This window comes from Symphalangus syndactylus, chromosome 12 (genome assembly GCF_028878055.3).
Source record: "Symphalangus syndactylus isolate Jambi chromosome 12, NHGRI_mSymSyn1-v2.1_pri, whole genome shotgun sequence".
NCBI classification, from domain to species: Eukaryota; Metazoa; Chordata; class Mammalia; order Primates; family Hylobatidae; genus Symphalangus; species Symphalangus syndactylus.
Window position 1 is genome coordinate 82,948,617 of NC_072441.2, and position 26,813 is coordinate 82,975,429.

At 51.2% G+C, this 26,813-nt stretch overlaps 2 protein-coding genes across 3 annotated transcripts; one reads left to right on the forward strand and one right to left on the reverse strand.

The window, feature by feature from the left end:
- Nucleotides 1-1,091: 1,091 nt before the first annotated feature.
- On the reverse strand, nt 1,092-9,927 carry UBE2Q1 (ubiquitin conjugating enzyme E2 Q1). Of its 2 annotated transcripts, XM_063624798.1 has the most exons (13): nt 9,489-9,926; nt 7,146-7,250; nt 6,684-6,788; nt 5,988-6,038; nt 4,147-4,287; nt 3,851-3,935; nt 3,518-3,578; nt 3,207-3,297; nt 3,036-3,094; nt 2,886-2,934; nt 2,512-2,607; nt 2,053-2,119; nt 1,092-1,577 (listed from the first exon to the last, which is right to left on the reverse strand). In XM_063624798.1, exons 1-13 carry the CDS (start codon nt 9,813-9,815, stop codon nt 1,546-1,548), a joined length of 1,269 nt encoding a protein of 422 aa, XP_063480868.1. In that variant the 5' UTR covers nt 9,816-9,926; the 3' UTR covers nt 1,092-1,545. The 2 variants fall into 2 exon arrangements, with proteins under 2 accessions (XP_063480868.1, XP_063480869.1); XM_063624799.1 differs by lacking the exon at nt 6,684-6,788 and having other exon boundaries at nt 9,489-9,927.
- Nucleotides 9,928-17,973: 8,046 nt separating this feature from the next.
- Nucleotides 17,974-26,555, forward strand: CHRNB2 (cholinergic receptor nicotinic beta 2 subunit). The gene is made up of 6 exons (XM_063624810.1): nt 17,974-18,286; nt 19,643-19,788; nt 19,973-20,017; nt 20,441-20,550; nt 21,380-22,352; nt 25,992-26,555. Exons 1-6 carry the CDS (start codon nt 18,223-18,225, stop codon nt 26,160-26,162), a joined length of 1,509 nt encoding a protein of 502 aa, XP_063480880.1. The 5' UTR covers nt 17,974-18,222; the 3' UTR covers nt 26,163-26,555.
- Nucleotides 26,556-26,813: the final 258 nt, after the last annotated feature.

Sequence of the window (26,813 nt, forward strand, 5' to 3'; positions counted from 1 at the left end):
ATTAAAAGTCCCTCAAAAGAAAAGGGGTGGGGGAGGGGAAAGAATGGCCAATGTGAAAATTGCTGTGTCTCAAAGCATTACAGAACTGCTTTAGCATCCTACAGTTCCCAGGCAGTTGTCCCAAGTCTGGGTTTTCTGAGACTTGGGTCTTCACTTGGCCATCCTTGGCCTCTGTCATTTCACTCTTAATGAGAGCTGCTGGCATCGTAGGTCCTAAGAGGCTGTCTGAATCCCAGAGCAAGCTTACAGACAAAGAGATGCAGGCAGCACCCGCTAGATGCAAAGTCATGCCCAAACTTTTACAACAGCAAGTACATACAACACAGCACTGACAGTTCCATCTCAGTACAGACTCCCCACCTCATCTTCCCTCCCTGGCAGTTCCTGAACCTGGGGTAAGGACACAGATGTATAGAACAACCCCCCCTTAAAATGCTAACTCTTTCTAGTAGGACCCACCTTGGGGGAGTGGCTTGAAAGAATCCATAATTTCCCAAGCCAAACAACTTCAGAGCTACGCCAGTTCTTTTTGATAAAGCCAAATGAAGCAAGAGAGAGGGAGGTGAGCAGAGCTTACCAATGATCACCATCCGGTGCTGGTTAGAAGCCACTTTCCAGGAGAGGAACCAATGAACAGCGAAGAGTTGCAGCCACACAGCTGAGATCAGAAAAGACCACATACACACTTGGAGACTGTGTCCCCATCCCCACTCAATTCATTCAAAAGGAATTCTACGAAGCAGCCTCTTGAGCCTCATTTTCTTTTTCTTAGAAATTTGAAAACATCAGTGACTAGAAAAGTAGTCCTAAGAATTAACACCATCGTTTCAGCCTACCACATTGTAGTTTGGCAGGCCAGGCTCTGCATTCCAAGGGGGCAAGTGCTGGTTGCTCCAGAGGCCTTGAGGAGAAATCTAGGGACGGACCAGGTGTGTGCTTCAGCTCCATGTTTCTCTTGCTTTAGCAGCAAAACGCAGCCTCTCATCTCTACCAAAGCAACAGTGGACTCGTACCCCTCCCCACCTCCCAAGTAGTTCAGGGGATGGGGTGGGATGTGCGAATAAAAATAAAGATGAGTCAAGACCAGCATCTTCAAATTAACAAACTGTAATTGTTTTCCCAAAGATACATTTTTTTCATACACATCCATCATACACTGTAACCAAAAAAAGCAGTGTACATGAAATAAGAGAAAATAAATTAAAAATCCATAGCATAGGTAAGGAGGCTCTAGTCTGGAGCACAGCTGAGTTTCCAGCAATATAAGGAGGCTCGAAAGTTTCTCTTATAAGAATGCCTGCTAGCAAGGGTTCCAGCAAGGTGGTTGGTTGGTCTGTAAGTCAGTCTTGAGTACTTGAAACAGTTCTGTGTTTGTTTTTTTCCTTAGCGTTTAGAATAGCCATCATTGTCCTGCAATAGGCAGAGCTATCACGTCCAGGAAAAATGAGGGAGGGAACCACAGAGGCAGCGTGAGATCCAAATACAGCATTCAAAGGTAATTGGTCCAGTGGTGCCTGGGGAGGGAGGAAGGGTGATACTCCAGGGTTAGCCGTCTTCCTTTGGGGGTGTGTACCAGCCTGCAAAGAAATGGAATGGTCAGTGAGGTGGAGGTTCAGGCCCACCCTCCCTGTCCTGCCCCAATCCCTGAAGATGTCTCCAGTGTCAGAGGTAAGAGGGTATTGGGGAGGGCTATGCTATGTGGGGAGAGGTGTATGGGAAGCTGAGAGCCTGCATACCTGGAGATGAGAAAGAAAGGGGAATGATGTGCCCAACCTGCGATGATGGGAGAGTTAGATGAGCTTTTTCAAAAGGTGGTTGAGAAGGGGGTAGCACCAAGTTTATCGGTGATATGATCATTTTGGTGTGTTTCTGGAAGAGGTTCTGAATGTTGGCCACCGCCAGTCCCTCCTGGGAGAACTGGGGCAGGTGCTGTGCTAATAATGGGTGGTTGAGTATCAGAAACCAAAAGAAGGGGTTCTTGCTCTGTGGCTGGAAGTGAAAACCTGGATGTGGCAAGTGTCCGAATCTCCTCAGTCCTGGCTCCAGCCTCACCGTTTTTTTCGTGGATCTGCACCAAGGACTTGTAGGACTGCTGTGCTCTTGTCAGACTGTACTGAGACTGGGGAGAAGAAGCCACCAGATCAGGCCATTGCTAGCTGTGGCCTTACTGCCCCTCACCTTCTGCAGGCTGTCACCCAGAGACCCCGGAGTCCCAGCTCCCAGCACTGTGGTCTAGTAAAACACTAAGTACCCTCCACCTGCGAGGTCCCTTGGGGGCATAATCCCATAGTCTTCCTTTTCCAGACCCGCAACCTCCCAAAAGTCCTAGGGGTGCCCCTAGGGGCCAAGGCACAGTTGTTCCATTGTGGGCACCCTAGGCCCTCTCATCCAATGCCACCAGCCCAGGGGCCTTATGCTCATTCCTCTAAAGAAGGCAGCCTTGGCCTGCTAGTGGCCCCAAGTGTACTTGGCTCCACCCAGCCCCGCCGGCCCCAGGGCCAGGATCCTTACTTTGTTGGCTCCAAACTGCACTCGTGCTTTCCCCTTCACCAGTGTGGCACTGATCTGCATGATCACTGACTCTATGGAGTAGGCACTGCTCCAGCCCTGGGTGAAGGGAGGGACAAGGCAAGCAGGTCCAGATGGAGCTTCCAGAGAAGCCTCATGCTTGTCCTCTGGGCAATCAGCTGTGTCTACAGGAGGGCCCTTGCCCTTTGCCCCCAGCACTGCCACCACCTGTCTGTCTAGGTCAGTGGGTGCAGACCCAGCCCAGCAGAATGAAAGTGCCACATCATGCCTATCACCCAGCCCGCAGGGGTGTGTGCTGTAAAGCTCAGACAATCCCCGCCCAGGCCGGCCTGGCCAAGGAGGAGAGACAGGCTCACCTGTTTGGTGAGAAGTTCCATGCAGATGGCCCCTCCGCCCAGAACATACCTGCATGAGAAAGGTTAGTCAGCTGTGCCTGACAAAAGCTCCAAGTCTCTTCCCCGCCCTCTGCCAGAGGAGATGCCCTCTTCCGCATGCCAGCCACTCACCCTCCAGAGAGGACTGGAGACACAACCCTGACAAATGGTGGGTCAAAGGGAAAGTTATCCTGAGAGAGAGAGAGACGACAATCAGGGGAGGGAGGCCAGCATCCTCCACAGGACTGTCAGGCAGACTGGGCAGCCTAGGCCAGAGGAGAGACTGGAAAAGAAAAGCCTTACTTTAAAGGAAAAGTTAAGTAGAATGAAGTCGGCTCCTTCTTTCTCTTTGAGGATCTGGAGATCGTTGTGCAAAGCGCTGTCCTGGTCAACTCTAAGAAGCAACAAGCCTGGGTTCAGATGCCTGGTTGCACCTCAGGAGCTTCATAAGGGCTCCCCTGCCCTGGCCGGCAGCAGACCACCAAACCACTGCCCACACCCGCTCCGGGACCCTGAATGAAAATGCTGGATGGGGCTTCCCTGGAGATCCCACCACAGTAGCCCCACTCACACTCCTCCTCAACTTCCTCTCCAATCCCAGAGTCCCCACTCACTTGAGGAGTTTGACATTCCAATCATACAGACTGTCATTCACGAGTTCGACTGCATAGTTTCCTGGAAGGAGGGAAAAGATAGGTGTTAGTAGGATGGTCCAGGTGGTGAGTGGTCTCTAATGCAGACCCCTTTCCCAGACTGAGAGAAAAAGATCAACAGCTCTAGGTTCACCACAGATGGACTATGCAACCAAGCCACTGGCTTGAGCTGCTCCATTCTTGGCCTGAAAAGTTCATAAGCACTCCCGGACCCCAGAACCTCTTGGGCCCCTTGCCACCATACCCTTCTTTATGGGTGACTCTTGTACAGGCCCCTCTCTGGGGCAAACTCACCGCCTTTGAAACTCTGTGATCGGTATATATCCCTGAGCTCCTTCATCAGCCGGTCAGTGGCCTGCACCGAGCCAGACACTGCACCCTGTGAGGGATGGATGACAGGAACATTCCTTGGTCGTGTGGTTTGTAAACACACGTTAGACCTTAGGGACAGTCTGACAGCTTGCCCAGGATTTAAGGAAGGATTAGGCACAAAAAAGGAGTCTGCTCTCCATACTGAGATGCGACGGCCTACTACTTCCCAGCCATTTCCCACCAACCCCTTCACCAGCCTCTCTCTAGAAGGCACGTACATTTAAGTAATCTTGCCTCTGGTTCTTTTTAATTTTCTCTAGGATGGCCAAGTTTTCTTTTCCAATGCCATCATCTTCAGATTTCTTGCCCTCAGCCGGCTCTTCCTCTTTCATTTCATAGTGATCTAAGTCTTCTGTGTCCTGGGGGAGGTGTGGGGTGGGAGTGAAAGGAAAAGGACAAAAACCAACACAGGTTAGAGAATGACCATCACCTTCCCAGTTCCATTTGGCGAAGAGCCAAAAGTTAAAGTGAGGCAGTCCACCTAGCAGTCTTATAAACGCAATGTGCTTCCCGTTTTTAGAACAATTTCCAGCCCCATTCCCTCCAATCTAAAGGATGAGGCAAATGTCTTCTTCAGCTCCCAAGCTACAGCAAGGACTTAGGAAGCGAGCAGAGCTGCAGCTGAGACCGAGGCAGGGACTTAGCCCTCGTTTCCTGGACTGACCCTGCTCCAACTGTTCCTAAAACTCCCTTGGCAGCAGAAACTCTTCCCTAATTCCTAGCACTTGGGCCTGACCCTGTGACTCAAAGCTCATGTTTCACCAGGTGACTATTGCACCCGGGAGTTCTCAGGGCTCCAAGCCTAAAGGCGAAACCTGGATCATTAAATCTCCTCTCCTCACTACAAATGCAGGGCATGAATCAGGTATGCAGAGGCACCCACTGCCAGATGGAAAAGAGAAAGGCACCCACTGCCAGAGAGATATATGGAAGGGGTCAAGAACAGAATTAGCCCCTTATTCATCCTGCTGTAAGTGAGCAAGCAGCTAGCTCACTGAGCATAGGGGAGGAGGAGACCCTATCTAGGGTTCAACCCCTCAGCCAGATGTTGGGGGTGTGGCCCAGAGGGCTGTCTACTGTCTGGGAGGAGTAAATTTCATGTCATCAACCCTTTGCCAGTCTGAAGAACCTTACAGCGTTATAGAACCTGGGATATTAATCTAATGGTAGGAAACAAAAGTAATCAGAGTGATCTCCCCATTTCTGGCAGGACATACCTAATTATCACACCAGCAGGTAATGTCTACTGAGTGTTTTATTACATGCCACATTCTGTCCTAGGTGTCGCACATACTAGCTCATTTCATTCTTACCACCACCACTCATTATTCTATCATTATCCATTTTACAGATGCGGAAGCTGAGTCTAGTGAGGTCAATTATCATGCCCAAAGTCACAGAGCCCTTAGCAGAGCTAAGATTCAGTCAAGTTCTGTCTAGCTCTAAAGCTCAAATTCCTAACCATGATTTTATATTCTGTACAAGTAAATTTTTAGAGAATATATCAGGTAGATTGTTTAGCACTTACCATGTATCGTCTGAAGCATTTTATATATAACACCTCATTTAATCTCAAGACAACCATATGCAGTAGGTATTATAATCCTACTTTATAGATAAGAAAACTGTAGCTTAGTGAGATTACATAAAATTCCTCAATTAGGATAGTTAGGATGCAAACACAGGTTTGTTGGGCTCCAAAGCCATTTGAAATTAACTTACCCAGTATTTGGTTTGAACTGCGTTGCACCTGTCTTCAGTGGTTGGATATGGGTGCCCTGTCTCCTCTACTACACTGGCTATTCCTCCGGGTTAGTAAATCTGTCTTTATTCCTTTGATATTTTTCTCTCTCCAGTTCTAGACTGAAGTTCTGGATATGGGTGATCAATTCCCTTGACATTTTTCTCTCTCCAGTTCTAGACTGGAGTTCTGGATATGGGTGATCAATTCCTTTGACATTTTTCTCTCTCCAGTTCTAGACTGGAATTCTGGATATGGGTACCAATACTGCTGACTGCAAGAGCTTCCAGCCAATGCCACCTCAGGGGGCAAGCCTACCTCAGGCATCTCCTCATCTTCATCTTCTGAAGACACGTCTTCCTGTGTGCACTGCAGCGGGGAGGGGAAAGATGGAGATCAGAGCCCCAGTGGCTTGCTAGAATGCAGCCTCCAACCTACTCCCCTGAGCCTCCAGGTCTGGAAGCTGTGCGCCTGCTTGTAATGCTGCCAGTCTCTCCACCAGCCAGATCTGAGTGGAAGCAAGAGCCCAGGGAATGGCTTTGCTACCAGCCCATTATTTTTCGCCTATCACTGCCAAAGAATAAAAGAAAAGCAAAATGGCTGTCTCTGTCACCCACCTCACAAATCCTAGTTTAATTTTCCTAAGAACCCCTCCTTTACTTGATCTTCTTTAGACTGATATTGCATTCTTGGTTCTCAACAAGGGGCCTGGGTCCCCACTGGCCACCAACTGTTATTGCTAAGATAATGGTAAAAATTCCCCCGCTCCCTTTCAACATTTGGGATGCTGCCCATGAGAGTGAGTTTTGATATCAGAAATGAAGCTACCAGTGCCCCACTTAGCAAAAGAAGATTCCCATCTGGAGAAGAACGAGGGTGAGAGTCATAAGACGTGTATGTTTTTGGGAACCGGTGGGGATGGAGAGAAACTACTGCAGATTTGTCTCAATTATTTACTGAGTACTCTGTGGGGCAACTCTGCACAACAGGGCCTGAGGCTCCTCAGCTGCTCACCTGCTCTGCTGGCAAGGGTTGATCCAGCATCTCCACATCTGGATGCTGAGGGAGGTTATAGAGTTTACACAGGTCGGAGATGATCCTCTTCAGATGCTGCAATAGCTACAGGTAGGGGAGCACAGAGACATCAAATAGTCCTTCCCCACTCCAATCTGGATAAGTGCATGAATGAGCTCTTAGTTCAGGCCCCACACCAATAACTAGTTCTCTAAGTGTTATGGGCCATGTGGCTGTGGGAATGAGTCTCCTGATGGACCAATCCCAGGGCTGATGCGGGGTCTCCCTCTGGCTTCAGTAAGCAACTCCCCTGAGAGGTCGTCCCCTAAATGTTTAGCTGTATACCATCCACTTTTCAGGATAGAAGCTTAATTCAGGATGGTATACATCCCTTTCACAGGATGCCTTTGTGGCATGGGCCTCATAGGAACAAAATGTACCCCTACCCTGTGGCCCCCTCACCAGAGTATTCCCTTTCTTTATGTCCACCAGCCTCTCCAAGACAGCAGCCAAGTTAGGGTCATCAGACTCCACCGACCAGATGGGGGGCACAGCAGGGTATGACTCCTGAAGAGAAAAGAGCAACAAGAGCAATCAAAATGGGTGACTCTGGGAAAAGCCAGATTTTGCCTGTCCTCTTCCCCCCAAGACTTCTAGCCCCTTTGCTTCCCACCCCCACCCCTTACCCCCTACACACACATAAAAGCCCAACTCAGGTCAGCATCTAACCAAGCAGCTTCACAACAAATTCTAAACTGGAAGAAAAACAGTCCCTGGGAGGACCCTTTCCAAGAAGCAGACTGGAACCTTTTCTCTTTCCTCGTGAGTGCAAACCAGGAAACCTAGCACAGCCAAACTTGGCTAACAGCGAAGGGGGACTCCTCATCTCCTGCACTGCCTATACAAGTTCTAGACTTCAAGTTCTCCCTGGACCCAGAACAGTCCTCCAGGCTTGCTTTTCAAACTCCAGAATCGGCTGAGGAAGGGATCACCTCATCACAATGACACTGAAGTGAAAAAAGCAGAGTTCAGTAAGGAAGTATAAAAACTAGACTGTATCTCCAGAACCCAAGAGTAAAAGGATACTGGCAAAAATCTACCCACACCACTCTCAGAAGAGCCCCTTAAAGACCAATTCTCCCTACCTCTCCCTTGGGAACCTGCCACCTTTTCAGTCCAGGCGTGGGCTGTAGGGCTCCACATGGCAGGCTGGTGGAAAAGAAGCCTACGCTACTGACATTCCCAGCATTCCTGAGCCACGGTGCCAAATGCAGCCTGACCAGACTCCCTCTCTGCCCAAACCAAGGGGTCTAGTTTAGGACAACTCTCCTTTATAGCCATGGGGAGTCTAGCTGAGGACCCCCTAAATTTAACTTCCTGCCAGGGACAAAAGCAGTAAATGGCCTCTGGCAACAGAGCAGCTGGATGGGGGCAAACCTACACTTAAGGAATTAGAAGCTTAATTCAGGAACAAAATTAACTCTTGAGGTTCCCACACAAGCCAGGGAAACCTTACCCACCTCTACTGGGTATCTTAGCATTGCCATGACTCTAATCCTCAATGCTGGAGGAAAAATAATTATCAAAGATGCCCAAGTCTTCACTTAACTAAGCCACTCCTAGTCCTTCAATTTTAACTTTCTAGCAGGAAAAAAGAAAGGAAATGAAACAGAAATGGGACAAATGAGTTTTGGTGGGGCACCAATCAATCCAAACTGAGGCTTTACCTCACCAAACCTTAACTTGGTTTGATTGAGAAAACGGACAAAAAACACCAGCAAGTTGAATTCAGACCCCCAAGTAGCAGAGAATTCACAACTCTGCCTTTCCTCAGGCTACTCCGATTAGGTCTGCTAGCATTTCAGCTACTGCTCCGGTAGAGAGAATACCATCACAGCAGGTAACATCAACCAATATAAGTGCTATAGCATGCAGTACCAGACATTCCCAAATTAGCAGAAGCCAATTCTCTGTTCAAGGGATGTCTGAGGGTAGACCAGGCAGGAGACTTGTAAGGTGTATGCCTAGGATGGAATGACGCTCACAGGGGAGAAACGCAACTGTTACTGCTTAGAATAAATGGGGGTAGCCCTCGCACATCACATCACTACCATTACCAGGAAAAGCAACAACCCAGGGCAAATGGACATATCCACAGGGAACAGGGAGGGGAGTGGCAGAACTGCTACCAGCTGAGGCAAAAAGAGGAGAGTTAGAGGTTATACCAGAAAAAGAATCCAAAGGAGAGAAGGAAGAGGAGTCAATGAATTGCAAACTATCACTTGGTGAAGTTGAGAGAGCAAGAGGGGCTGCATGAGGGATGCCTAGGCGGGGATCCCACAGGTGGCAACCTCCTAAGTCAGAGGTACTAATGAGAAGGGGGCATCACTGAAATGTGCAGAGAGTTTCAGGCCAGGTCTTTGCAGTTAGGGTCAGTGCCGAGGCCTAAAACCTTGAAATAAGAGCGAGGGGAAGAAAGACGCATTCCTAGGTGGCAAGGTAAAGTTGTGGAGGAGTAGCCAAAAAGAGCCAAAATCATGAACCTTGGGATGTGGGTGGGTTCGTGGAAACGGGTAGTCTAGGCGCCATATGTCGGGGTGTCCCTCGCTATCGGGGTCAATGGTAGAGATTCTGGGTGCACTGCATAACCTCAAGCAGCAGAAACAAATGTAACCTGGAGAGAAACAGCTGAGCCCTGAGAGGGGCTTCGGCCTCCCAGGTCCTTCGAGAGCAAAAAGCTGGATGGAGTGATCCTGGGTCCCTGACAAGGGGCCCCCACAGAGGCGCACGCGAGGGGGTCCTCACCGTGATGTTGCAGTGGATGCGGACAGGATCCCCAGGTACCGACCCTCGTGGGGGGAGATGCGGTCCGGGCGCGGCCCCCGCCCCGGCCCCTCCGGCCCCAGCCAGCAGGAACTCGCAGCTCAGCTCGTCCAGGCAGGCGCTGGCAATGCGGAAGCGCTCGTGGCCGCGGTGGAAGATGGACTCGAGCAGCTTCAGCTCTCGCCTCAGGCAGGGCCCCGGCCCCGGGCCCCCCCCTGGGCCTCCCCCGGCCCCCGGCGCCGCCCCCTGGCCCCCCAGCTGCTGCCCCGGCCCCGGCTGCTGCTGCCCCTGCGGCTGCGGCTGCTGCATCCTCCGCTCCGCTCCGCTCCGGGGCCGGCGGGCCGGGAGCCTCCGGCCTCCGCTCCGGGCTCCGCCGCCGCCGCCGCCGCCGCCGCGGTCCGCACTTCCTGATCCCCCCTTCGCCAAGATGGCGCCGCCGCCACCTCCGGGACAGGCCCCCCCCTCCGCTCGCTGGCCCCCCAGCCGCCGGAAGCCGCGCGCCCCTCCTCCTCCTCCTCCTAGGCGGCCCCGCCTCCGTCCCCCTCACGTGACTTCCCTCCTCTGGCCTCCTCCACGTGATCTCTCCGTCTTTCCCGCCCCCTGGTTCTCGCCTGCCACCCTCCACATGTGACCCGGGGCCTGGGGCTTGCCTCTGTGAGCGCCTCAGTGCGTGTTTGCGTACGTCGTGCGTGCTTGCGCGCGACGCCCCTTCGCCTGTTCTCCCCTCTCACGTGACTCGGCGCCGCGTGCTCCCAGGGGCTACCCGCGCAGGACGCTGTTTCCTGCCCCGGGCCCCGCTTCCCCCGCCCCCGAGCCGTGGCGAGCGTGCCCGGTACTCCATGGACAGAAAAGAAAGAAGTGCGGTCTTCCCCGTGCAGGCTTTATCCTGCGCCCACATGCTGGTCTTCGGCGCAGGATCCGGGAGCCTCTGCTCCCCGTGGGGGTGGGCATGCGGTGTCTTCACACTGGGGTGTGTGGTCGGGGTAGGAGCCGGGAACCCGGAATGCAAGAGGGGTGGGTTCTCGTCCCAGCCCTGGCTTTTATGGCGTTTTGTGACCTTGGGTTAACCACTTTCCCGCCGAGTCTCAGTTTCCTCATCTGTACAATGGCTCTCATGAGGATGATGCCTGTTTTTCCTATTCCCAGGGAGGGATTCGATGCGAGGACACCATAAAATGAGGAATGATAATAGATCACTGCTGTGTTATGTACAAGTGTTAGTCAATATCAGGCCTTTCGCGCTTTTCAGATCCCATGGGTCTGGACGAGCTTGGGGGAAGGACAGCATGGGCTTCCTCTACGGAGTCATGGAAGGAGTGCTGACTCGGGTGGACCCCATTCCCCTTCCTAGGCCTAAATGGCTAACACCTTGTCGCAGTGGTCCTGGCAGCTGCCAGGAGTAGGTAGTGCCTCCGGACCCTCGCTAGGTGGCACTATCACAAAGGACAAAGCTGGCTGAAGCTACAGAAATCCCGAGCTGGCGTTCGTTTTGCCAAGGGCAGGTGTTATTAGCCTGTGGTAAGGCCTGGTCAATTCTGTTGGGCCAACTCAGCCCTTAAACCACTGGTCAGATTGCCCCCTTTCTCTCCCACTTATACTAAAATGAGCTAGCCTTTGCGGAAGACTATTCAATTGCCTCTGCGGAGGCCTCCTTTGGTCAAGTTGGGGTATGGATATTTAAAGATGATTACAGTCTGTTCCTGGTCTTCCTGGGGCCATTTATCTGGTTTGGGTAGCCTGAAGAGTTTGCTACATGTTGACTTTGTGTCTGTGTGTGCAAGCTGATAGCATAAAAGGCTGTGGTAGGAATTCCTGTTTATTATTTCCTGAGCGAAAGTGTTTTGCAAATATTTATTTATTTATTTATTTATTTTAAGATAGGGTCTTGCTCTCTCGCCCAGGCTGGAGTGCAGGGGCACAATCTCAGCTCACTGCAGCCTCGGGAGGCCTCAAGCTATCCTCCCACCGCAGCCTCCCAAGTAGCTGGGATTACAGGTGCATGCTACCACAGCCGGCTAATTTTCGTATTTTTTTGTGGAGAGGGATCTTGGCATGTTGCCCAGGCTGGTCTCAAACTCCTGGGCTCAAGTGATTTGCCCATCTCGGCCTCCCAAAGTGCTGGGATTACAGGTGTGAGCCACTGTGCCCAGGTGCAAATATTTTTAAATCTCCCAACAACGTTGCAAGGTAAGTATTTTTACCCCTGTTTACAACTGGGGAAAAGGAGTGACTCTGCAAGGATATACAGTCTGTAAACAGAGTTCCTAGGCCTGTCTCCAAAGTCCATGCCCTTGTACCCCACTTTGCCTTTTTTAGTGTGTTGAACCCCAGCTCTGCCAACTACTAATGATGTGACTGTGGGGAAATTACTTAGCTTGTTTGTGCCTCAGTTTTCACACCTGTAAAATGGAGATCATAATAGTACCTACTTGTTAGGAGGATTATGTAAGAACACACATAAAGTGCATAAAATATTGGCCATGGTAAGAACTCAAACATTTTTTTAAAAGTCGGGGCTCAGCATGGCTTGTGTCTAGTGAAAGAGAAGGGTAGGAGATGAGTCCAGTGAAGAAAGCAGGGGCTAGATTATGGAGACCACAGTACATTGTTTGGGTTTTATTCAAAGCACAGTGGGAAGCCCCTGGAGGATTTTAAGCAGGGAGTGGCATGAGCTGATTTAAAAATTTAAAAGATCGGCCGGGTGCGGTGGCTCACGCTTGTAATCCTAGCACTTTGGGAGGCTGAGGAGGGCGGATCACAAGGTCAGGAGATCTAGACCATCCTCACTAACTAGGTGAAATTTCGTCTGTACTAAACAAAACACAAAAAATTAGCCGGGCATGGTGGCAGGCGCCTGGAGTCCCAGCTACTCTGGAGGCTGAGGCAGGAGAATGGCATGAACCCGGGAGGCGGAGCTTGCAGTGAGCCGAGATCGCACCACTGCACTCCAGCCTGGGTGACAGAGGGAGACTCCGTCTCAAAAATAAAAACAAATTTAAAAGATCACTCTGGCTCTTCTGTGGAAAATGGATTGTAGGGATTTTTTTTCCTCCAAAAAATCATTCATTACAGGTGCCCATATTTGGAGTAGAGTGAGCAATCTTCTCCTTTGGCTTGCTCCCTGAGCATAGAATTCTGTCATTGACTCAACAAATAATGTCCTAAGCACTTGGTCTTTGCAGGAATTGTAGAGGGCACTGGGGATGCAGAGATAAAGAAGATAATGGCCCCTTTGAGAACGTGATTTGTGGTACAGAGGAGAGGCTCCTTACAGGACCGTTCCTACTCATTACTTTTGTTGTATTCTTGCTTCAGCCCTTAGGAGCACACAGTGATGGATGAAGTGGAGCCAGATCTCACTGACAGTAATACAATATGATGAACACAATAATAGGGATCAAGAAGGGGAAGGGCCTTGAAGGGTGATATTATTAATAGGATTAACTCCCAAAAAAGAATGTGAAAGTAAGAGTTTCTTAGGTGGAATGGGAGAACATTCTGAAAGAACTGGGCTCTAAAGTAGAAGGAAGTTGGGAAGAAAGGTCTAAAAGAAAGAATGACTTAAGAAGGGGGCTGGTGCGGTGGCTCATGCCTGTAATCCCAGCACTGTGGGAGGCGGCCAAGGCAGGCAGATAACATGAGGTCAGGAGTTTGAGACCAGCCTGGCCAACGTGGTGAAACCTCGTCTCTACTAAAAATACAAAAATTAGCCGGGCGTGGTGGCGGGCACCTATAGTCTCAGCTACTCGGGAGCCTGAAGCTCGAAAAACACTTGAACCCAGGAGGCGGAAGTTGCAGCGAGCCAAGATGGTGCCACTGCACTCCAGCCTGGGTGACAGTGAGAGTCCAACTCAAATAAAAGGAAGGGAAAGAGACAAGGAGGGAGCTCAGCATAGGCAAGAGTTGCAGAGGTGTTGGTCATTGGTGCTGTCGCCTGAGATCCCAGGGTAACCCTGATAGCCTGGTAGTATCAATGCTTCTGAAAGTCAGTTTAGCAATTAATATTCAAAACACGTTAAAACTTTAACCCAGCAATTACACTTGGAAAGAAAAGGTACGTGCACAAATTTGCCTAAAAGGGAACACTATGTAGCTGTGAAAAATAGTTATCAAAAATACTTATTGGTATGGAGAGTTGTTTGAGAAATAGTAAATTAAAAAAGGTTAGACTGAAGCGAGCTGAAGATTTAAAAAATTTAAAAAGAAAGGTGGTTACAAAGCTATATTACAGTGTTCCACAGGCAAAGTCGATCTATGCTATTAGAAGACAGGACAGTAGTTATTTATTTTACCTTCAGTCATTTTTTTTAAAATTGTGGCACACATAACATAAAATCTGCTACTTTGACTATTTTAAAGTGTACGACTCAGTGGCATTCAGTGCATTCACAAGTTGTATAACCATTACTACTGTCTAGTTCCAGGTAAGTAGTCACCACCCCCCATTCCTCCCTCCTCCCAAGGTGTTACTTTTTTTTTTTTTTTCCGAGATGGAGTCTCGCTCTGTCGCCCAGGCTAGAGTGCAATGGTGCCATCTCGGCTCACTGCAAGCTCCGCCTCCCGGGTTCACGCCATTCTCCTGCCTCAGCTGCCCGAGTAGCTGGAACTATGGGCGCCCGCCACCACGCCCGGCTAATTTTTTTTGTATTTTTAGTAGAGACTGGGTTTCACTGTGTTAGGATGGTCTTGATCTCCTGACCTTGTGATCCGCCCGCCTCAGCCTCCCAAAGTGCTGGGATTACAGGTGTGAGCCACTGCGCCTGGCCCCAAGGTGTTACTTTTGAAGAAGAGAGAGTAACTACTGGAAGAGTCATCATGGGGACTTCTGGATGTTAGTTATGTGTGTTTCTTTAAAAAAAAAAAAAATCTAAATGGCAGCTATATGGCTGTGTTTATGTTGTGAAAATTTAGCTATACACTTGTATATACTTTGCTGTATGAGTGTTATATCTAAGTACATATAGATAAATTTGGAGGGGGGTGTGTGTGTGAAATATATTACTGCGAACACTGATTTTTTTCCTGGGAGGTAGGAGTATGAATCCATTTTGTACTTACTATGTTTTGCTGACTTGTTTTCCAATTGGTATTCATGAATACATGTATTACTTTTGTAATAAAATTTTTGAAATTTAAAACATCTTTTTTTTTGAGATGGCATCTCATTCTGTTGCCCAGGCTGGGAGTGCAGTGGTGCAATCTCGGCTCACTGCAACCTCTGCCTCCTGGGTTCAAGCAATTCTTCTTGCCTCAGTCTCCCGAGTAGCTAATGCCACCACAGCAGGCTAATTTTTGTATTTTTCAGTAGAGACGGGGTTTCACCACATTGGCCAGGCTGGTCTTGAATTCCTGATCTCAGGTGATCCGCCTTGGCCTCCCTAAGTGCCAGGATTACAGGTGTGAGCCACCACACTCAGCCTAAAACACCTTAAATAAAGGACAATAACATTGATTTTAAGCCTTTTCCCTTCCCCGACTTTTTTTTTTGAGACAGGGTCTGGCTCTGTTGCCCAGGCTGGAGTTCAGTGACACAGTCTCAGCTCACTGCAACCACCTCCACCTCCAGGGCTCACGATATCCTCCCTCCTCAGCCTCCCAAGTAGCTGGGACTACAGGCACATGCCACCACACCTGGCTAATATTTTTAAATTTTTTGTAGAAACAGGGTTTCACCATGTTGCCCAGGCTGATCTTGAACTCTTGAGCTCAGTCCATCCACATGCCCCAGCCTCCCAAAGTGCTTGGATTACGGGCATGAGCCACTGCTTTCCACCAATTTTAAGCCTTTCAAGAGAAAACATTCCTTATCATCAGAGGCAATGGGAGTGTCTCACCAAAACTTTGCCCAATTACTCTTTAGCCTCAGGATTGATACTTCTGCATCTGTTCATCACCCTCTGTGGTTCTGGACCTGTCCACTCTTCCTGGCTGCCTTTCTTCTTAGTGGGTATGGAAGGAGTATGTGTGGGAGAGATGAGGAAGGAGGGTGTTCCAGCTCTGCTTGGACACTGGGTGGTTGTGCTCAGAAGACTCACTCCTTGCCAGACTGAAAGTAAACTTGAAGCAAAAGCTGGGGGATTCGAGAAGAGAAGGTAGACTGGCCTGGAAGTTGCATCAGGAGAAGCCAGAGGCTTTAAGCAAGCAAATGACCCCCTAGTTTCTCATTCCATAAACAAGCAACCATGACAGAAAGAGATTTTCATAAGAGGAGACTTTCACAGCCTTCCTCAATCATTATACATCCACCAAAACTCCCTGTATCTCTTAGGAGTTTGGAATACCTTTAAGTCATCCTTGTCTTAATGACTTTCTCACCTTTCAAATCTCAATTTTCATCTTCATCCCTTCTAGGTTTTTAGACACTATTAACCTCTTCTTCCTCTGTGCTTCCATCCATAGCACTTCCTTTATATGTCTGTTAGAACAGCCACCACATTCTATAATAATTTGCTGCCAAACTGTGATCTCCTTAATAGCTGGGACTAAGTATTTTTGACCACTGCATCTTCAACACATATGGTCCACAATATACATGCAGTTTCCTGGGAAATCACATATACCTAACAAATGTTGATCTAAATTGTTGAAGGAAGATCTTCCCACCCTCTATCTTTTCCTTAAGTAGAGGGACTACACACATTCTTTCCCTTTTCCTTAAGGCTTTTCTTCACTCCTTTTCTTTGTTCCAAGTTTTCTTTAATTCTTAAGAGATTATTGTGCGCTTACACACGCACATGCCCTGGAGTAAGTGGTGCAGATTTACGCCCATTTCCATATGCATCATGGGGTCTGTAGTCCTCCTACATCTCCAGTCCTCTTCTAGAACTTTTCTGCTTCTTCCCTTAATTCCATGACCTGGGGACATGGTAAATAAGTTGCTTTTAGCTGAGCTTTTATTTATTTGTTTAGTTTTTGAAATGGGGTCTTGCTTCCTTGCCCAGGCTAGAGTGCAGTGGTGCCATCACGCCCTAACCTGCAGCCCCGACCTCCCTGGCTTAAGTGATCCTCCCACCTCAGCCTCTTGAGTAGCTGGGACTATAGGCACACACCATCATGCCCGACTAATTTTTAAACTTTTTGTACACACGTGATCTCATTATGTTGTCCAGGCTGGTTTCAAACGCCTGGGCTCAAGTGATCCTTCTGCCTCAGCCTTTGAAAATGCTGAGATTACGGGCTTGAGTTACCTCTCCTGGTCCCTAGCTGAGCTTTTAGAGAGGAATTTTCCCTACACATTAAAAAGTGTCAGTCCAGTAGTAGCCCTTTTCCTTACCTGTTGAGCCCTTAATAATAATATGCCAGGCACTGTGTTGATTCATAATCTAGAGAGGTAGCCACTGCCTCAGGTGGATTCATTTATTCATTGGACATGCCCTGGAAATATATAACAAGGTATCTGATCTAGTCCTTGGTCAGGCGAAGCTTCCCTAAGGAATTGACATTCCTGCCAAATGCTCCAAGTTAAGTAGAAGGCGATTAGGGGGAACATGGGTTATAAAAGAGCCAAAGAGAACCATGCATTTAAGTCCCCGAAGTGTGGGGGATGATGGGACGGATAAGATGTTCAAGGATCCTGAAGACCTTGCCAATACTTGGAATGTGGAGCTGGGGGTGGAGTGACCCAGATGAGGTTGAAGTAAGCAGGGACAAAACAGGACAGAGCCTTGCTGTATGCTAAGTCTGCTTTAGTCAGGAGTCTTTTGGTTGAAAGTGACAACAAACCCGCTGAAGGAAAAAGAGGGGCTAAGAGTTCAGGGTTCTCATCTTTGGTCTCCTTTGTGTTAGCTTCTTTCTTGATCAGGCCTCTGTGAGTGGTCTCTGATCTCCCTAGTCACACAGAAGCCAACAGCTGGAGTCAAGAGAAGGGGGTGAGGAAGGCCGATGAATAGGGGCTACTTGTCTTTCCAGTCTTACCCTCAAGGCTACCTTCTTTGCAGGCAAGTCTAGACCTCCTCAGGTAGACCCTCAGTGGGAGGGCAGGAAACTTAACCTTTTAGACTCCAAAGCCGTTTGCTTTCTTAAAAATAGCAAACCCACAGCCCCCTATCTCTTTAAGGGCTTAAACGCATTTTCTCTGCTGTATCCTCAGCCTACCTGGGGAGCAGGATCATTTGGGTTTGGTAAGAGAAAAAAGGAGGGCGAAAACCCCGGACACTCCTCCCGTCTCCCGACCCTCGTTCTGGCCTTCTGGCCCTCAGTACTAAGCAGGCCCTGACCTACTTGTCTTACTCCTGCTGCTTCTTCCCGCCGGGCCTCTCGCCCCTTCTCCGACCATGCTCCAGGTCCTGCCCCAACTTTAGGACTTCAGAACACCTCCATCGTGCCGTGGAGGAACAGCTCTTCTTCCACCTCACGCACACCCTACCAGGGCAGAACCAATCGAAGACTATCCCACCCGGGGACCCCCCTTTTTTTTTTCTGGGACCCAGCGTTTCCGCCTCCGGGGCGCAGACTCCTCCCCCTCACCGTCCCAATTGTATTCCCTGGAAGAGCAGCCGGAAAAGCCTCCGTCTGCTCATACCAGGATAGGCGAGAAGCTGGTTTCTCCTCGCAGCCGGCTCCCTGAGCCCCAGGAACCACCGCGGCGGCCGGCACCACCTGGACCCAGCTCCAGGCGGGCGCGGCTTCAGCACCACGGACAGCGCCCCACCCGCGGCCCTCCCTCCGGCGGCGCGCTCCAGCCGGTGTAGGCGAGGCAGCGAGCTATGCCCGCGGCATGGCCCGGCGCTGCGGCCCCGTGGCGCTGCTCCTTGGCTTCGGCCTCCTCCGGCTGTGCTCAGGTAAGGGAAAGACGGGCACTGGCCAGGTTCTCCTACCCCAGCCAACAGCCCAAGACTCGCCGCGCTCTGACTCACCCCTGCTAGGCCGGAAGGTGGAAGGAGGGATTCCCTAGAGGTGGGGTAGTCTGCTGGGGGTTAGGGGAGAGCCCTCGGGACTGCAGAGAGCACCTGGGAGGCTGGACTGGGAAGGAGACATACTCGAAGGAGTAAGTGAAGCAAGAAAGAGATGGAAACCTGGCCAGCGGTGGTAGGGGTGGTGCAGGCACAGAGAGCAAGGAGGCAGGGGATCTCCCCAGGCGTTCTGGGGTGGCAGGAGGGCCGGCTCTGAGGGCGCTAAGATGCCATCTGACTTTTTGTGAAACATTATCTCAAGAAAGGTACCTGGACCAGCACCCCTCCCTGGGCTCCCCATCGTTTCCCATCCCCCACATTAGGCTCCAGATTCTCGTCACCCCTCAGGGGCAGAGAAGGGGAGAAAACGGAACAGACTTTTCAACCCTCTTGTAGGGTGGAACAGGAGGCTTGGAAGGGAAGAAACTCTGCCAGGCTGAGGACTAGGAAGGAACTCTCTGAGGAGATGGGGAGGGGTGTGTTCGTGCAGAGTTGCAGAGGGGGATGCAGTGTGCCAGGGAGGGGCAGGTACAAAGGGAATGCACAACCTAATGAGCTTTCCACACCTACAGGCCACTTCTGGGGGTGGGCTGCTGTGTGTGTGAAACTTGGGGCTAGATATATGCCTGACCCACAGCTTAGGCAGCCCAGCTATTCCACTCCAACCCAGTGCCTTTAGGGAGAGGGGAGGATGGCGTCGTGACCACAGTCATGTGTCATTACGTGAGGCACATAATGTCATTTGCACATGTAAATGGTGAACGAGAACAGTTATTTGTGTCCCACCACACATACACTTTCTCCTCCTCAGTCGGCAGGAGAAAGGGTGTGTGTGGTGGGACACAAATAACTGGGACAAATAACTGTTCCCCTTCACCGCCCTGCAAAACCTCCCTTGAGTCATAGGTATTTGCTGGGGAAGCCATGGAAGCAGAAACCTCAAACTGCCCTCTGAGATTCTGGGGGAAGAGCAGGTCTCCATGAATCCTTGCAGAGTGGGTTCTTAGTCTCAAGTCATCTCTGTGGAGCTGCGTGGACTCTTTGGTCAGTGGTCTCAGAGAGGGGCTTTTCTATGAAGACGTTAATGTGGGGCCTCCCTGGGGGTAATCTAAGCGTTTTGCAGTATCCTTAGGGATGTAGGGAGATACTGGTTGGGCCTGGATTGTCCCATTTGCCTGGGGAGGGTGGGATGCTGGGTGGGCTCTCCTTGCCTGCTTACTTTCTTCCTGCCTTTCCCCTGCCCAGGGGTGTGGGGTACGGACACAGAGGAGCGGCTGGTGGAGCATCTCCTGGATCCTTCCCGCTACAACAAGCTTATCCGCCCAGCCACCAATGGCTCTGAGCTGGTGACAGTACAGCTCATGGTGTCACTGGCCCAGCTCATCAGTGTGGTGAGTGGGGGTCCCAGGCTCTCTGCCCAGCTACTGAAGTCAGCCCCGCCAAAATGTGTTAACACTTGTGTGCTTCCTCCCCTGGTGTTTCCAAGGCTTGGGGAGGTGTGAGAGGGACCCTGGGTGGTGGCAGTGAGCTCACAGGCTGAGGGACCTTCTCGGCAGCCTCTCTTCCTCCCTGCAGCATGAGCGGGAGCAGATCATGACCACCAATGTCTGGCTGACCCAGGTAAGCGTAAGTGCTCTCTTCCACCCACACCCCTGGCCTCCTCTCTCCTCCTTTTTCCCCATGTGCTTTTTTCTTTCTTAATCTCTCAAAACAGGCAGAAAGATATAGAGTTTGGAGTCCTAAATAATTGGATTTGAATCTTGGCACTCACCAGCCTTGTGACTTTAAACATATATTAAACTCTCCAAGATTGATTTTCTCATTTGTAAATGTAGATTCTAATACTGTACCTTGGCCTAGCTGTGCAAATTAAATGAGAAAGTACCACGTGAGCCACACTTGATGGGCAGAGAAGTCACTGTGGGGAAGAGGCTGGCTTTTAAAAGCTCCCTCAAGCCATAAGGGCCCCCTCTAGTTCGTTTCCTTAACCTTGAGACCCGCCCAGGGCAGGAGTTGGTACTGCCTCCCTCTCTCATTTCCCAGGAGTGGGAAGATTATCGCCTCACCTGGAAGCCTGAAGAGTTTGACAATATGAAGAAAGTTCGGCTCCCTTCCAAACACATCTGGCTCCCAGATGTGGTCCTGTACAACAAGTAGGTGCAATGGGAAGGTTGGGGGAGACCACTGGAGGGCTCAGGGAGGGAAGAGGTTATGGGGAAAATAAGAGGAATTACTTATGCTGTGGGAGGGGAGGGACTTATAATAGATATGCGGTCACTACCTAGACAGACAGACCCAGACCAGTGAGGTACAGTGTGGACAGCCAAGGTGACCTGGGCAATGACCAGCCCACTCCCAGCCAGTTAGGACTCTCAGTATGTATTTGATGATGTGGTGGGAATACAAACAAGTATTGACAGTCCCCAGCGCCTCAACTGATTCAGGAACAGGCTTTCCTGGAAGCCTGGGAAGGATCAAAGAACTTTTCTTAAGGTCCCAGTTTCTCCTCCAGATTCTATCCTGTCTCCTGCAATAATCCATCTTATCTCTAAGGTACAAAGCCACCTTCCTCAACTGATGGGACCATGCCCTGTCCCCTTCCATTGCTTGGGGCTCCTCACTCTGGCCTCCTGGCTCCCCCAACTTCACCCTCATGAGGATCAAACCAGCTTATACAATGTGTGACAAGTAGCAGATGTGTCCCCTTCCTCCACCCACCACCCCCTTCTACCTGCGAGGTCTCACACAGGCCTTCTGACCAGGACACTTCTTCTGGTCACTAACCTTCCCCCACCTCCCCATATCCCCTTCTTGCTCAATTCCTGCTCCACCTCTCTATACTCCTGGATGGTTACTCTCAGATCTGGGTGTCCCCTCCCCATGTCTCCCTCTGGTTTTGCTCTCCTCCCATTAGGGGCTGGGTTGATGGGTGGGGAGGAAGGAACGCTTAGGCCAGGGCTGACTGTGCCCATCCTTTGGCAGTGCTGACGGCATGTACGAGGTGTCCTTCTATTCCAATGCCGTGGTCTCCTATGATGGCAGCATCTTCTGGCTGCCGCCTGCCATCTACAAGAGCGCATGCAAGATTGAAGTAAAGCACTTCCCATTTGATCAGCAGAACTGCACCATGAAGTTCCGTTCGTGGACCTACGACCGCACAGAGATCGACTTGGTGCTGAAGAGTGACGTGGCCAGCCTGGACGACTTCACACCTAGTGGTGAGTGGGACATCGTGGCGCTGCCGGGCAGGCGCAACGAGAACCCCGACGACTCTACGTACGTGGACATCACGTATGATTTCATCATTCGCCGCAAGCCGCTCTTCTACACCATCAATCTCATCATCCCCTGTGTGCTCATCACCTCGCTAGCCATCCTTGTCTTCTACCTGCCATCCGACTGTGGCGAGAAGATGACATTGTGCATCTCAGTGCTGCTGGCGCTCACGGTCTTCCTGCTGCTCATCTCCAAGATCGTGCCTCCCACCTCCCTCGACGTGCCGCTCGTCGGCAAGTACCTCATGTTCACCATGGTGCTTGTCACCTTCTCCATCGTCACCAGCGTGTGCGTGCTCAACGTGCACCACCGCTCGCCCACCACGCACACCATGGCGCCCTGGGTGAAGGTCGTCTTCCTGGAGAAGCTGCCCGCGCTGCTCTTCATGCAGCAGCCACGCCACCATTGCGCCCGTCAGCGCCTGCGCCTGCGGCGACGCCAGCGTGAGCGCGAGGGCGCTGGAGCCCTCTTCCTCCGCGAAGCCCCGGGGGCCGACTCCTGCACGTGCTTCGTCAACCGCGCGTCGGTGCAGGGCTTGGCCGGGGCCTTCGGGGCTGAGCCTGCACCGGTGGTGGGCCCGGGGCGCTCAGGGGAGCCGTGTGGCTGTGGCCTCCGGGAGGCGGTGGACGGCGTGCGCTTCATCGCAGACCACATGCGGAGCGAGGACGACGACCAGAGCGTGAGTGCCGCAGGCTGGGACCCCGGGCGTGAGATATGGGGTCTGCCAGGGCCCGGGTATCTGGAAAACAACGGCGTTCTGTAGACATGCAGAGCTAGTAGGAGTGTAGGAGAGGGAACTGTGAGTCAGGCCTGTGTTGCGGGCCTGGGTGCTGGCTAGGGCCCTTCTGGGTTGGCTTCCGGAGATTGTGTGGCCTAAATTGGAGTCGGTGGAGGATGACCTTGCTGCTTCCTGAGGGCTAGCACCCAGGGCAAAATGCCTGAGCTGGGGCATCGTTATATGGACAGGGAGGCCTGAAACACGAGGAGGCCCTTTAGGGTTGGCAGCCAGCCTGTGGCCGTGACCTCGAGAGTCCCTCCCCGCTGCTTGCATGCCCACATCCAAGTTGTTAACCTGCAGCTCTTAGCACAAGTGATGAGTCTTTTGTGCACCCCACAGGCAGGAGGGGGCAAAATTGAGGACAGTAGGAGTGGTGTGTGTTGGGGGAGGGGTGGTGTTGGTGGCAGGGTTAGAGATTCCAGGAGCCTGCTTGTGGCGGAGAGCATGGAGTCCCAAATCAATATCCCTGTTCTTCTGAGTCCCAGGGGGTGGCCTCCTGAAATATTTATGGAGATGGGGGTGGGTGAAGGAGAGGGCTCCTTGGCCCCTTCCCCAGGCTTTCTGCACACCCGGCTTTTGGCTTCTTCTACAGGGTTCCCTGAGAGCTTCCTTGAGACTGAGCCAAGAGTTGGGGGGAGATATGATAGGTTGACATCCCCTCCGACCCTGCACTTTGTGCAGGGGCCGGCCCCACCCTGTGGTCAGTCTCTGGCTACCTGGCTGGTTCCAGGCTGAGGCTCAGCTGTTGCCATGGTGACTGGCCAGGTTTCCTCTAGGACAGCTGCCATTCCGGCTGGGGGATGAAGAAGGGCACTGCGGTGTGGGCCTCAGAGATCTGGTTCCCTGGACAGCAGGAGATGGGTTGGAGCTGAAGCTTGGACCAGGGAGCATCTTACAGTCTTGATGTAAGAAGAGGGGGGCAAACACTAGAGGAGATGGGGTCGAAACCGTAGAGCCAGCTGAGGCCAAGTGGGAGATGCTGGGATTCAGGGACTCAGCAGGCTGCGGTTACCGCCTCCACCTCTCCTGCTGCAGTCACGTATGTATTGTGCATTTACCGAGCTGGGTGCTGAGGATGTGGTGACCTACTTGGATGCTTCACAGGCACCTCAAACTCAACATGCTCAAAACTGAGTATTTGGTCTACATCCTAACCACCAACTTGCTCCTCCACCAGTTTTTAGTACACGGCGTCACCATTCACTCAATGGCTCAGACTGAAAACCCGGAGTGATCCTTGATCCTGTCCTTTCTCACTTCCCTCTCTGTCCAAGTCATCAGAAGTCTTGTCCTGTCACAACCCCAAAGTCATTCTCAGCTTCATCTGTTTTTCAACATCTCCATGCTAACACCCTGGTTCTAGGACATCATCAGCTCTTGCCTGGCCTAGGGCAGAAGAGTCTCCTAATAGTCTCCCCGATTCAGCTCCTGTGCTCCTGCATCCAAATAGACATCTCCCTCTCGGCTCATGCCTTTCCCTCCTTGCCCAGCTCACTGGTCACTGCCTTATCTTTTATTTATTTATTTATTTGATATGGAGTTTCGCTTTTATTGCCCAGGCTGGAGTGCAATGGTGCAACCTCGGCTCACTGCAATCTCCGCCTCCCGGGTTCAAGCGATTCTCCTGCCTCAGCCTCCCAAGTAGCTGGGATTATAGGTTCCCGCCACCACGCCCAGCTAATTTTTTGTATTTTTAGTAGAAACGGGGTTTTACCATGTTGGCCAGGCTGGTCTCGAACCCTTGACCTCAGGTGATCCACCCGCCTCAGTCTCCCAAAGTACTGGGATTACAGGCATGAGCCACTGCGCCCGGCCTGGCTTATCTTGTCTTAAGCAAGCCAAGCTCTTTCGTGGCCTCAGGACCTTTGCAAGCATGGGTCCCTCTGCCTGGGATGCCCTGTTTTTTTCTTTTAAAAAAAATTATTACAATTATTAACTTTCACTCTACTATTTGAGAGTAAATTGTAGGCACTGTGACCCTTTATCCCAAATAATTCAGTGTGTCTCTCCTAAGAACAGGGACACTTTCTTGCATAACCCAGGTTCAGTGATCGACTGCTGGAAATTTAGCATTGATATCTGTATCTCATATAAATTCCACATTTAAATTTTCCCAATTGTCCCAGTGATGTCCTTTGTAGCATCACCCCCCCACCCTCGTCCTAATCCAGGGTCTCAAATTACATTTAGTTGTCATGTCTCTAGTTTCCTTCAATCTGGAACAGTTCCTCAGCTTTGTCTTTCACGGCATAAACGTTTTTAAAGGGTCCAGGCCTGCTGAATGTCCCTCCATGTGGGTTTGTCTGATTCTTTCTTCAACTTTTTCCTCATGCAGCTGGTTCTGTCTCACTCATCAGACCTTAGCTTAAATCTCACCTCCTCAAAAAGGCATTCCCAGACCACACTCTCAATGATATCTCCTCCTCTTCTTTATCTCAATCCTTTATTTGCCAGTGTGGAATTTTTAAATTTGTGCTTATTTTTGCTCCACCTCCCTCAGTAGACTGTCAACCACTGGATGCGTTTCTGTTGCTCATTTGCATCCCCAGTGTGTAGCATGGTGCCAGGTATATAACAGGCACAGTTGCCACGCGAATGAGTTCTTCAGCTGCTGACTAAATAAAGATGCTCAGTGGCCGTCTCCCCACCCCCTTGAGCTGGCCTGGCTCCAGATAAACACGTGCACAAAGGCCCAGACTCAGGCTGGAGTGGAGCAGCTCTGAGGAGATGCTGGCCCTTTGTGCAAGCCTTGTGACTGGCTCTCAAACCCACAGACAGGATTATCTTTTTGACCGATTTGTTCACATCTGGGACCTGGTCCTCACCCTCTGGGGACGTGGTGTGGTTGGATGGGGCTCAGTGTGTGATCATAAAAGGAGCCAGGCCAGATGAGGCAGCCATTTACTCACTAAAGCATCAGCCATTTAGTCAACACTCTGTGTTCCAGATGTTGAGATGACAAAGATGAATCAGGGTCCTTGTTGTTTGGGAACTTGTAGCTTAGTAGGGGAACAGGCATGCAAATTGAAACAATACAGCACAGTAAATATACTCTGATGGAGACGTGTACACAGCGCAGAGGGAACCCAGAGCAGACAGCAGTTCATGCTGATCTGGGGGTCGAGGCAGCCTTCAGAGAAGATGATGTTTGATTTGGGCTTTGAAGGATATGTAGGAGTGTACCAGGTAGAGAAAGGGAGCTCAGGATTTCCAGACACAAAGGAAACCCAAAGACACAGAGACCTGGGAGGACACACTGGGGTTTGGTAGGGGTATGTTATGGGGTGGGAGAAGAAGGAGATAGGCTCATATTTGTCATGGGTGGGTCTTGATTCCAGACTTGGGGGTTTGGATGGGCCCTGAAGGCAGTGGGGCCACTGGAGGCTTTTACTAATATCAGAGCCATGCTCTAGCAAGATCATTCTGGGATCACTGCAGGAGAGGAGTGGGTTGTGTATCTATGTGGTGGGACCCGCTTATACTCGTTTGCCTCCCATCCTGCATCATGTGACCTGGGCCGCCTCCGTTTCCTCCATCCAGGTGAGTGAGGACTGGAAGTACGTCGCCATGGTCATCGACCGCCTCTTCCTCTGGATCTTCGTCTTTGTCTGTGTCTTTGGCACCGTCGGCATGTTCCTGCAGCCTCTCTTCCAGAACTACACCACCACCACCTTCCTCCACTCAGACCGCTCAGCCCCCAGCTCCAAGTGAGGCCCTTCCTCACCTGCATGCTCCTTCACTCCACCACCCTCTGCTGCACAGTAGTGTTGGGTGGAGGATGGACGAGTGAGCTACCAGGAAGAGGGCCACTGCCCCCACAGATCCATCCTTTCGCTTCATCTGGAGCCCCTCCTCCCCCACACCTCCATCCACACACAGCAGCTCCAACCTGGAGGCTGGACCAGCTGCTTTGTTTTGGCCGCTCTCCTCCTCTTGTACCAGCCCAGGCAATAGTGTTGAGGAGGGGAGCAAGGCTGCTGAGAAGTGGAAGACAGAGATGGCAGAGCCATCCACCTTGAGGAGTGATGGGCAAGGGGCAAGGAAGGGAACAGGATTGTCTGCTGCCTCCAAGTCATGGGAGAAGAGGGGTATAGGACAAGGGGTGGAAGGGCAGGAGCTCAGACTGCACCGGGCTGACCTGACACAATGGTAGCTCTGAAGTGAGGGGAAGAGGAGAGAGGCCTGGGTGTGACCTGACACCTGCCGCTGCTTGAGTGGACAGCAGCTGGACTGGGTGGGCCCCACAGTGGTCAGCGGTTCCTGCCAAGTAGGGTTTAGCCTGGCCCCATGGTCACAGACCCCTGGGGGAGGCTTCCAGCTCAGTCCCACAGCCCCTTGCTTCTAAGGGGTCCAGAGACCTGC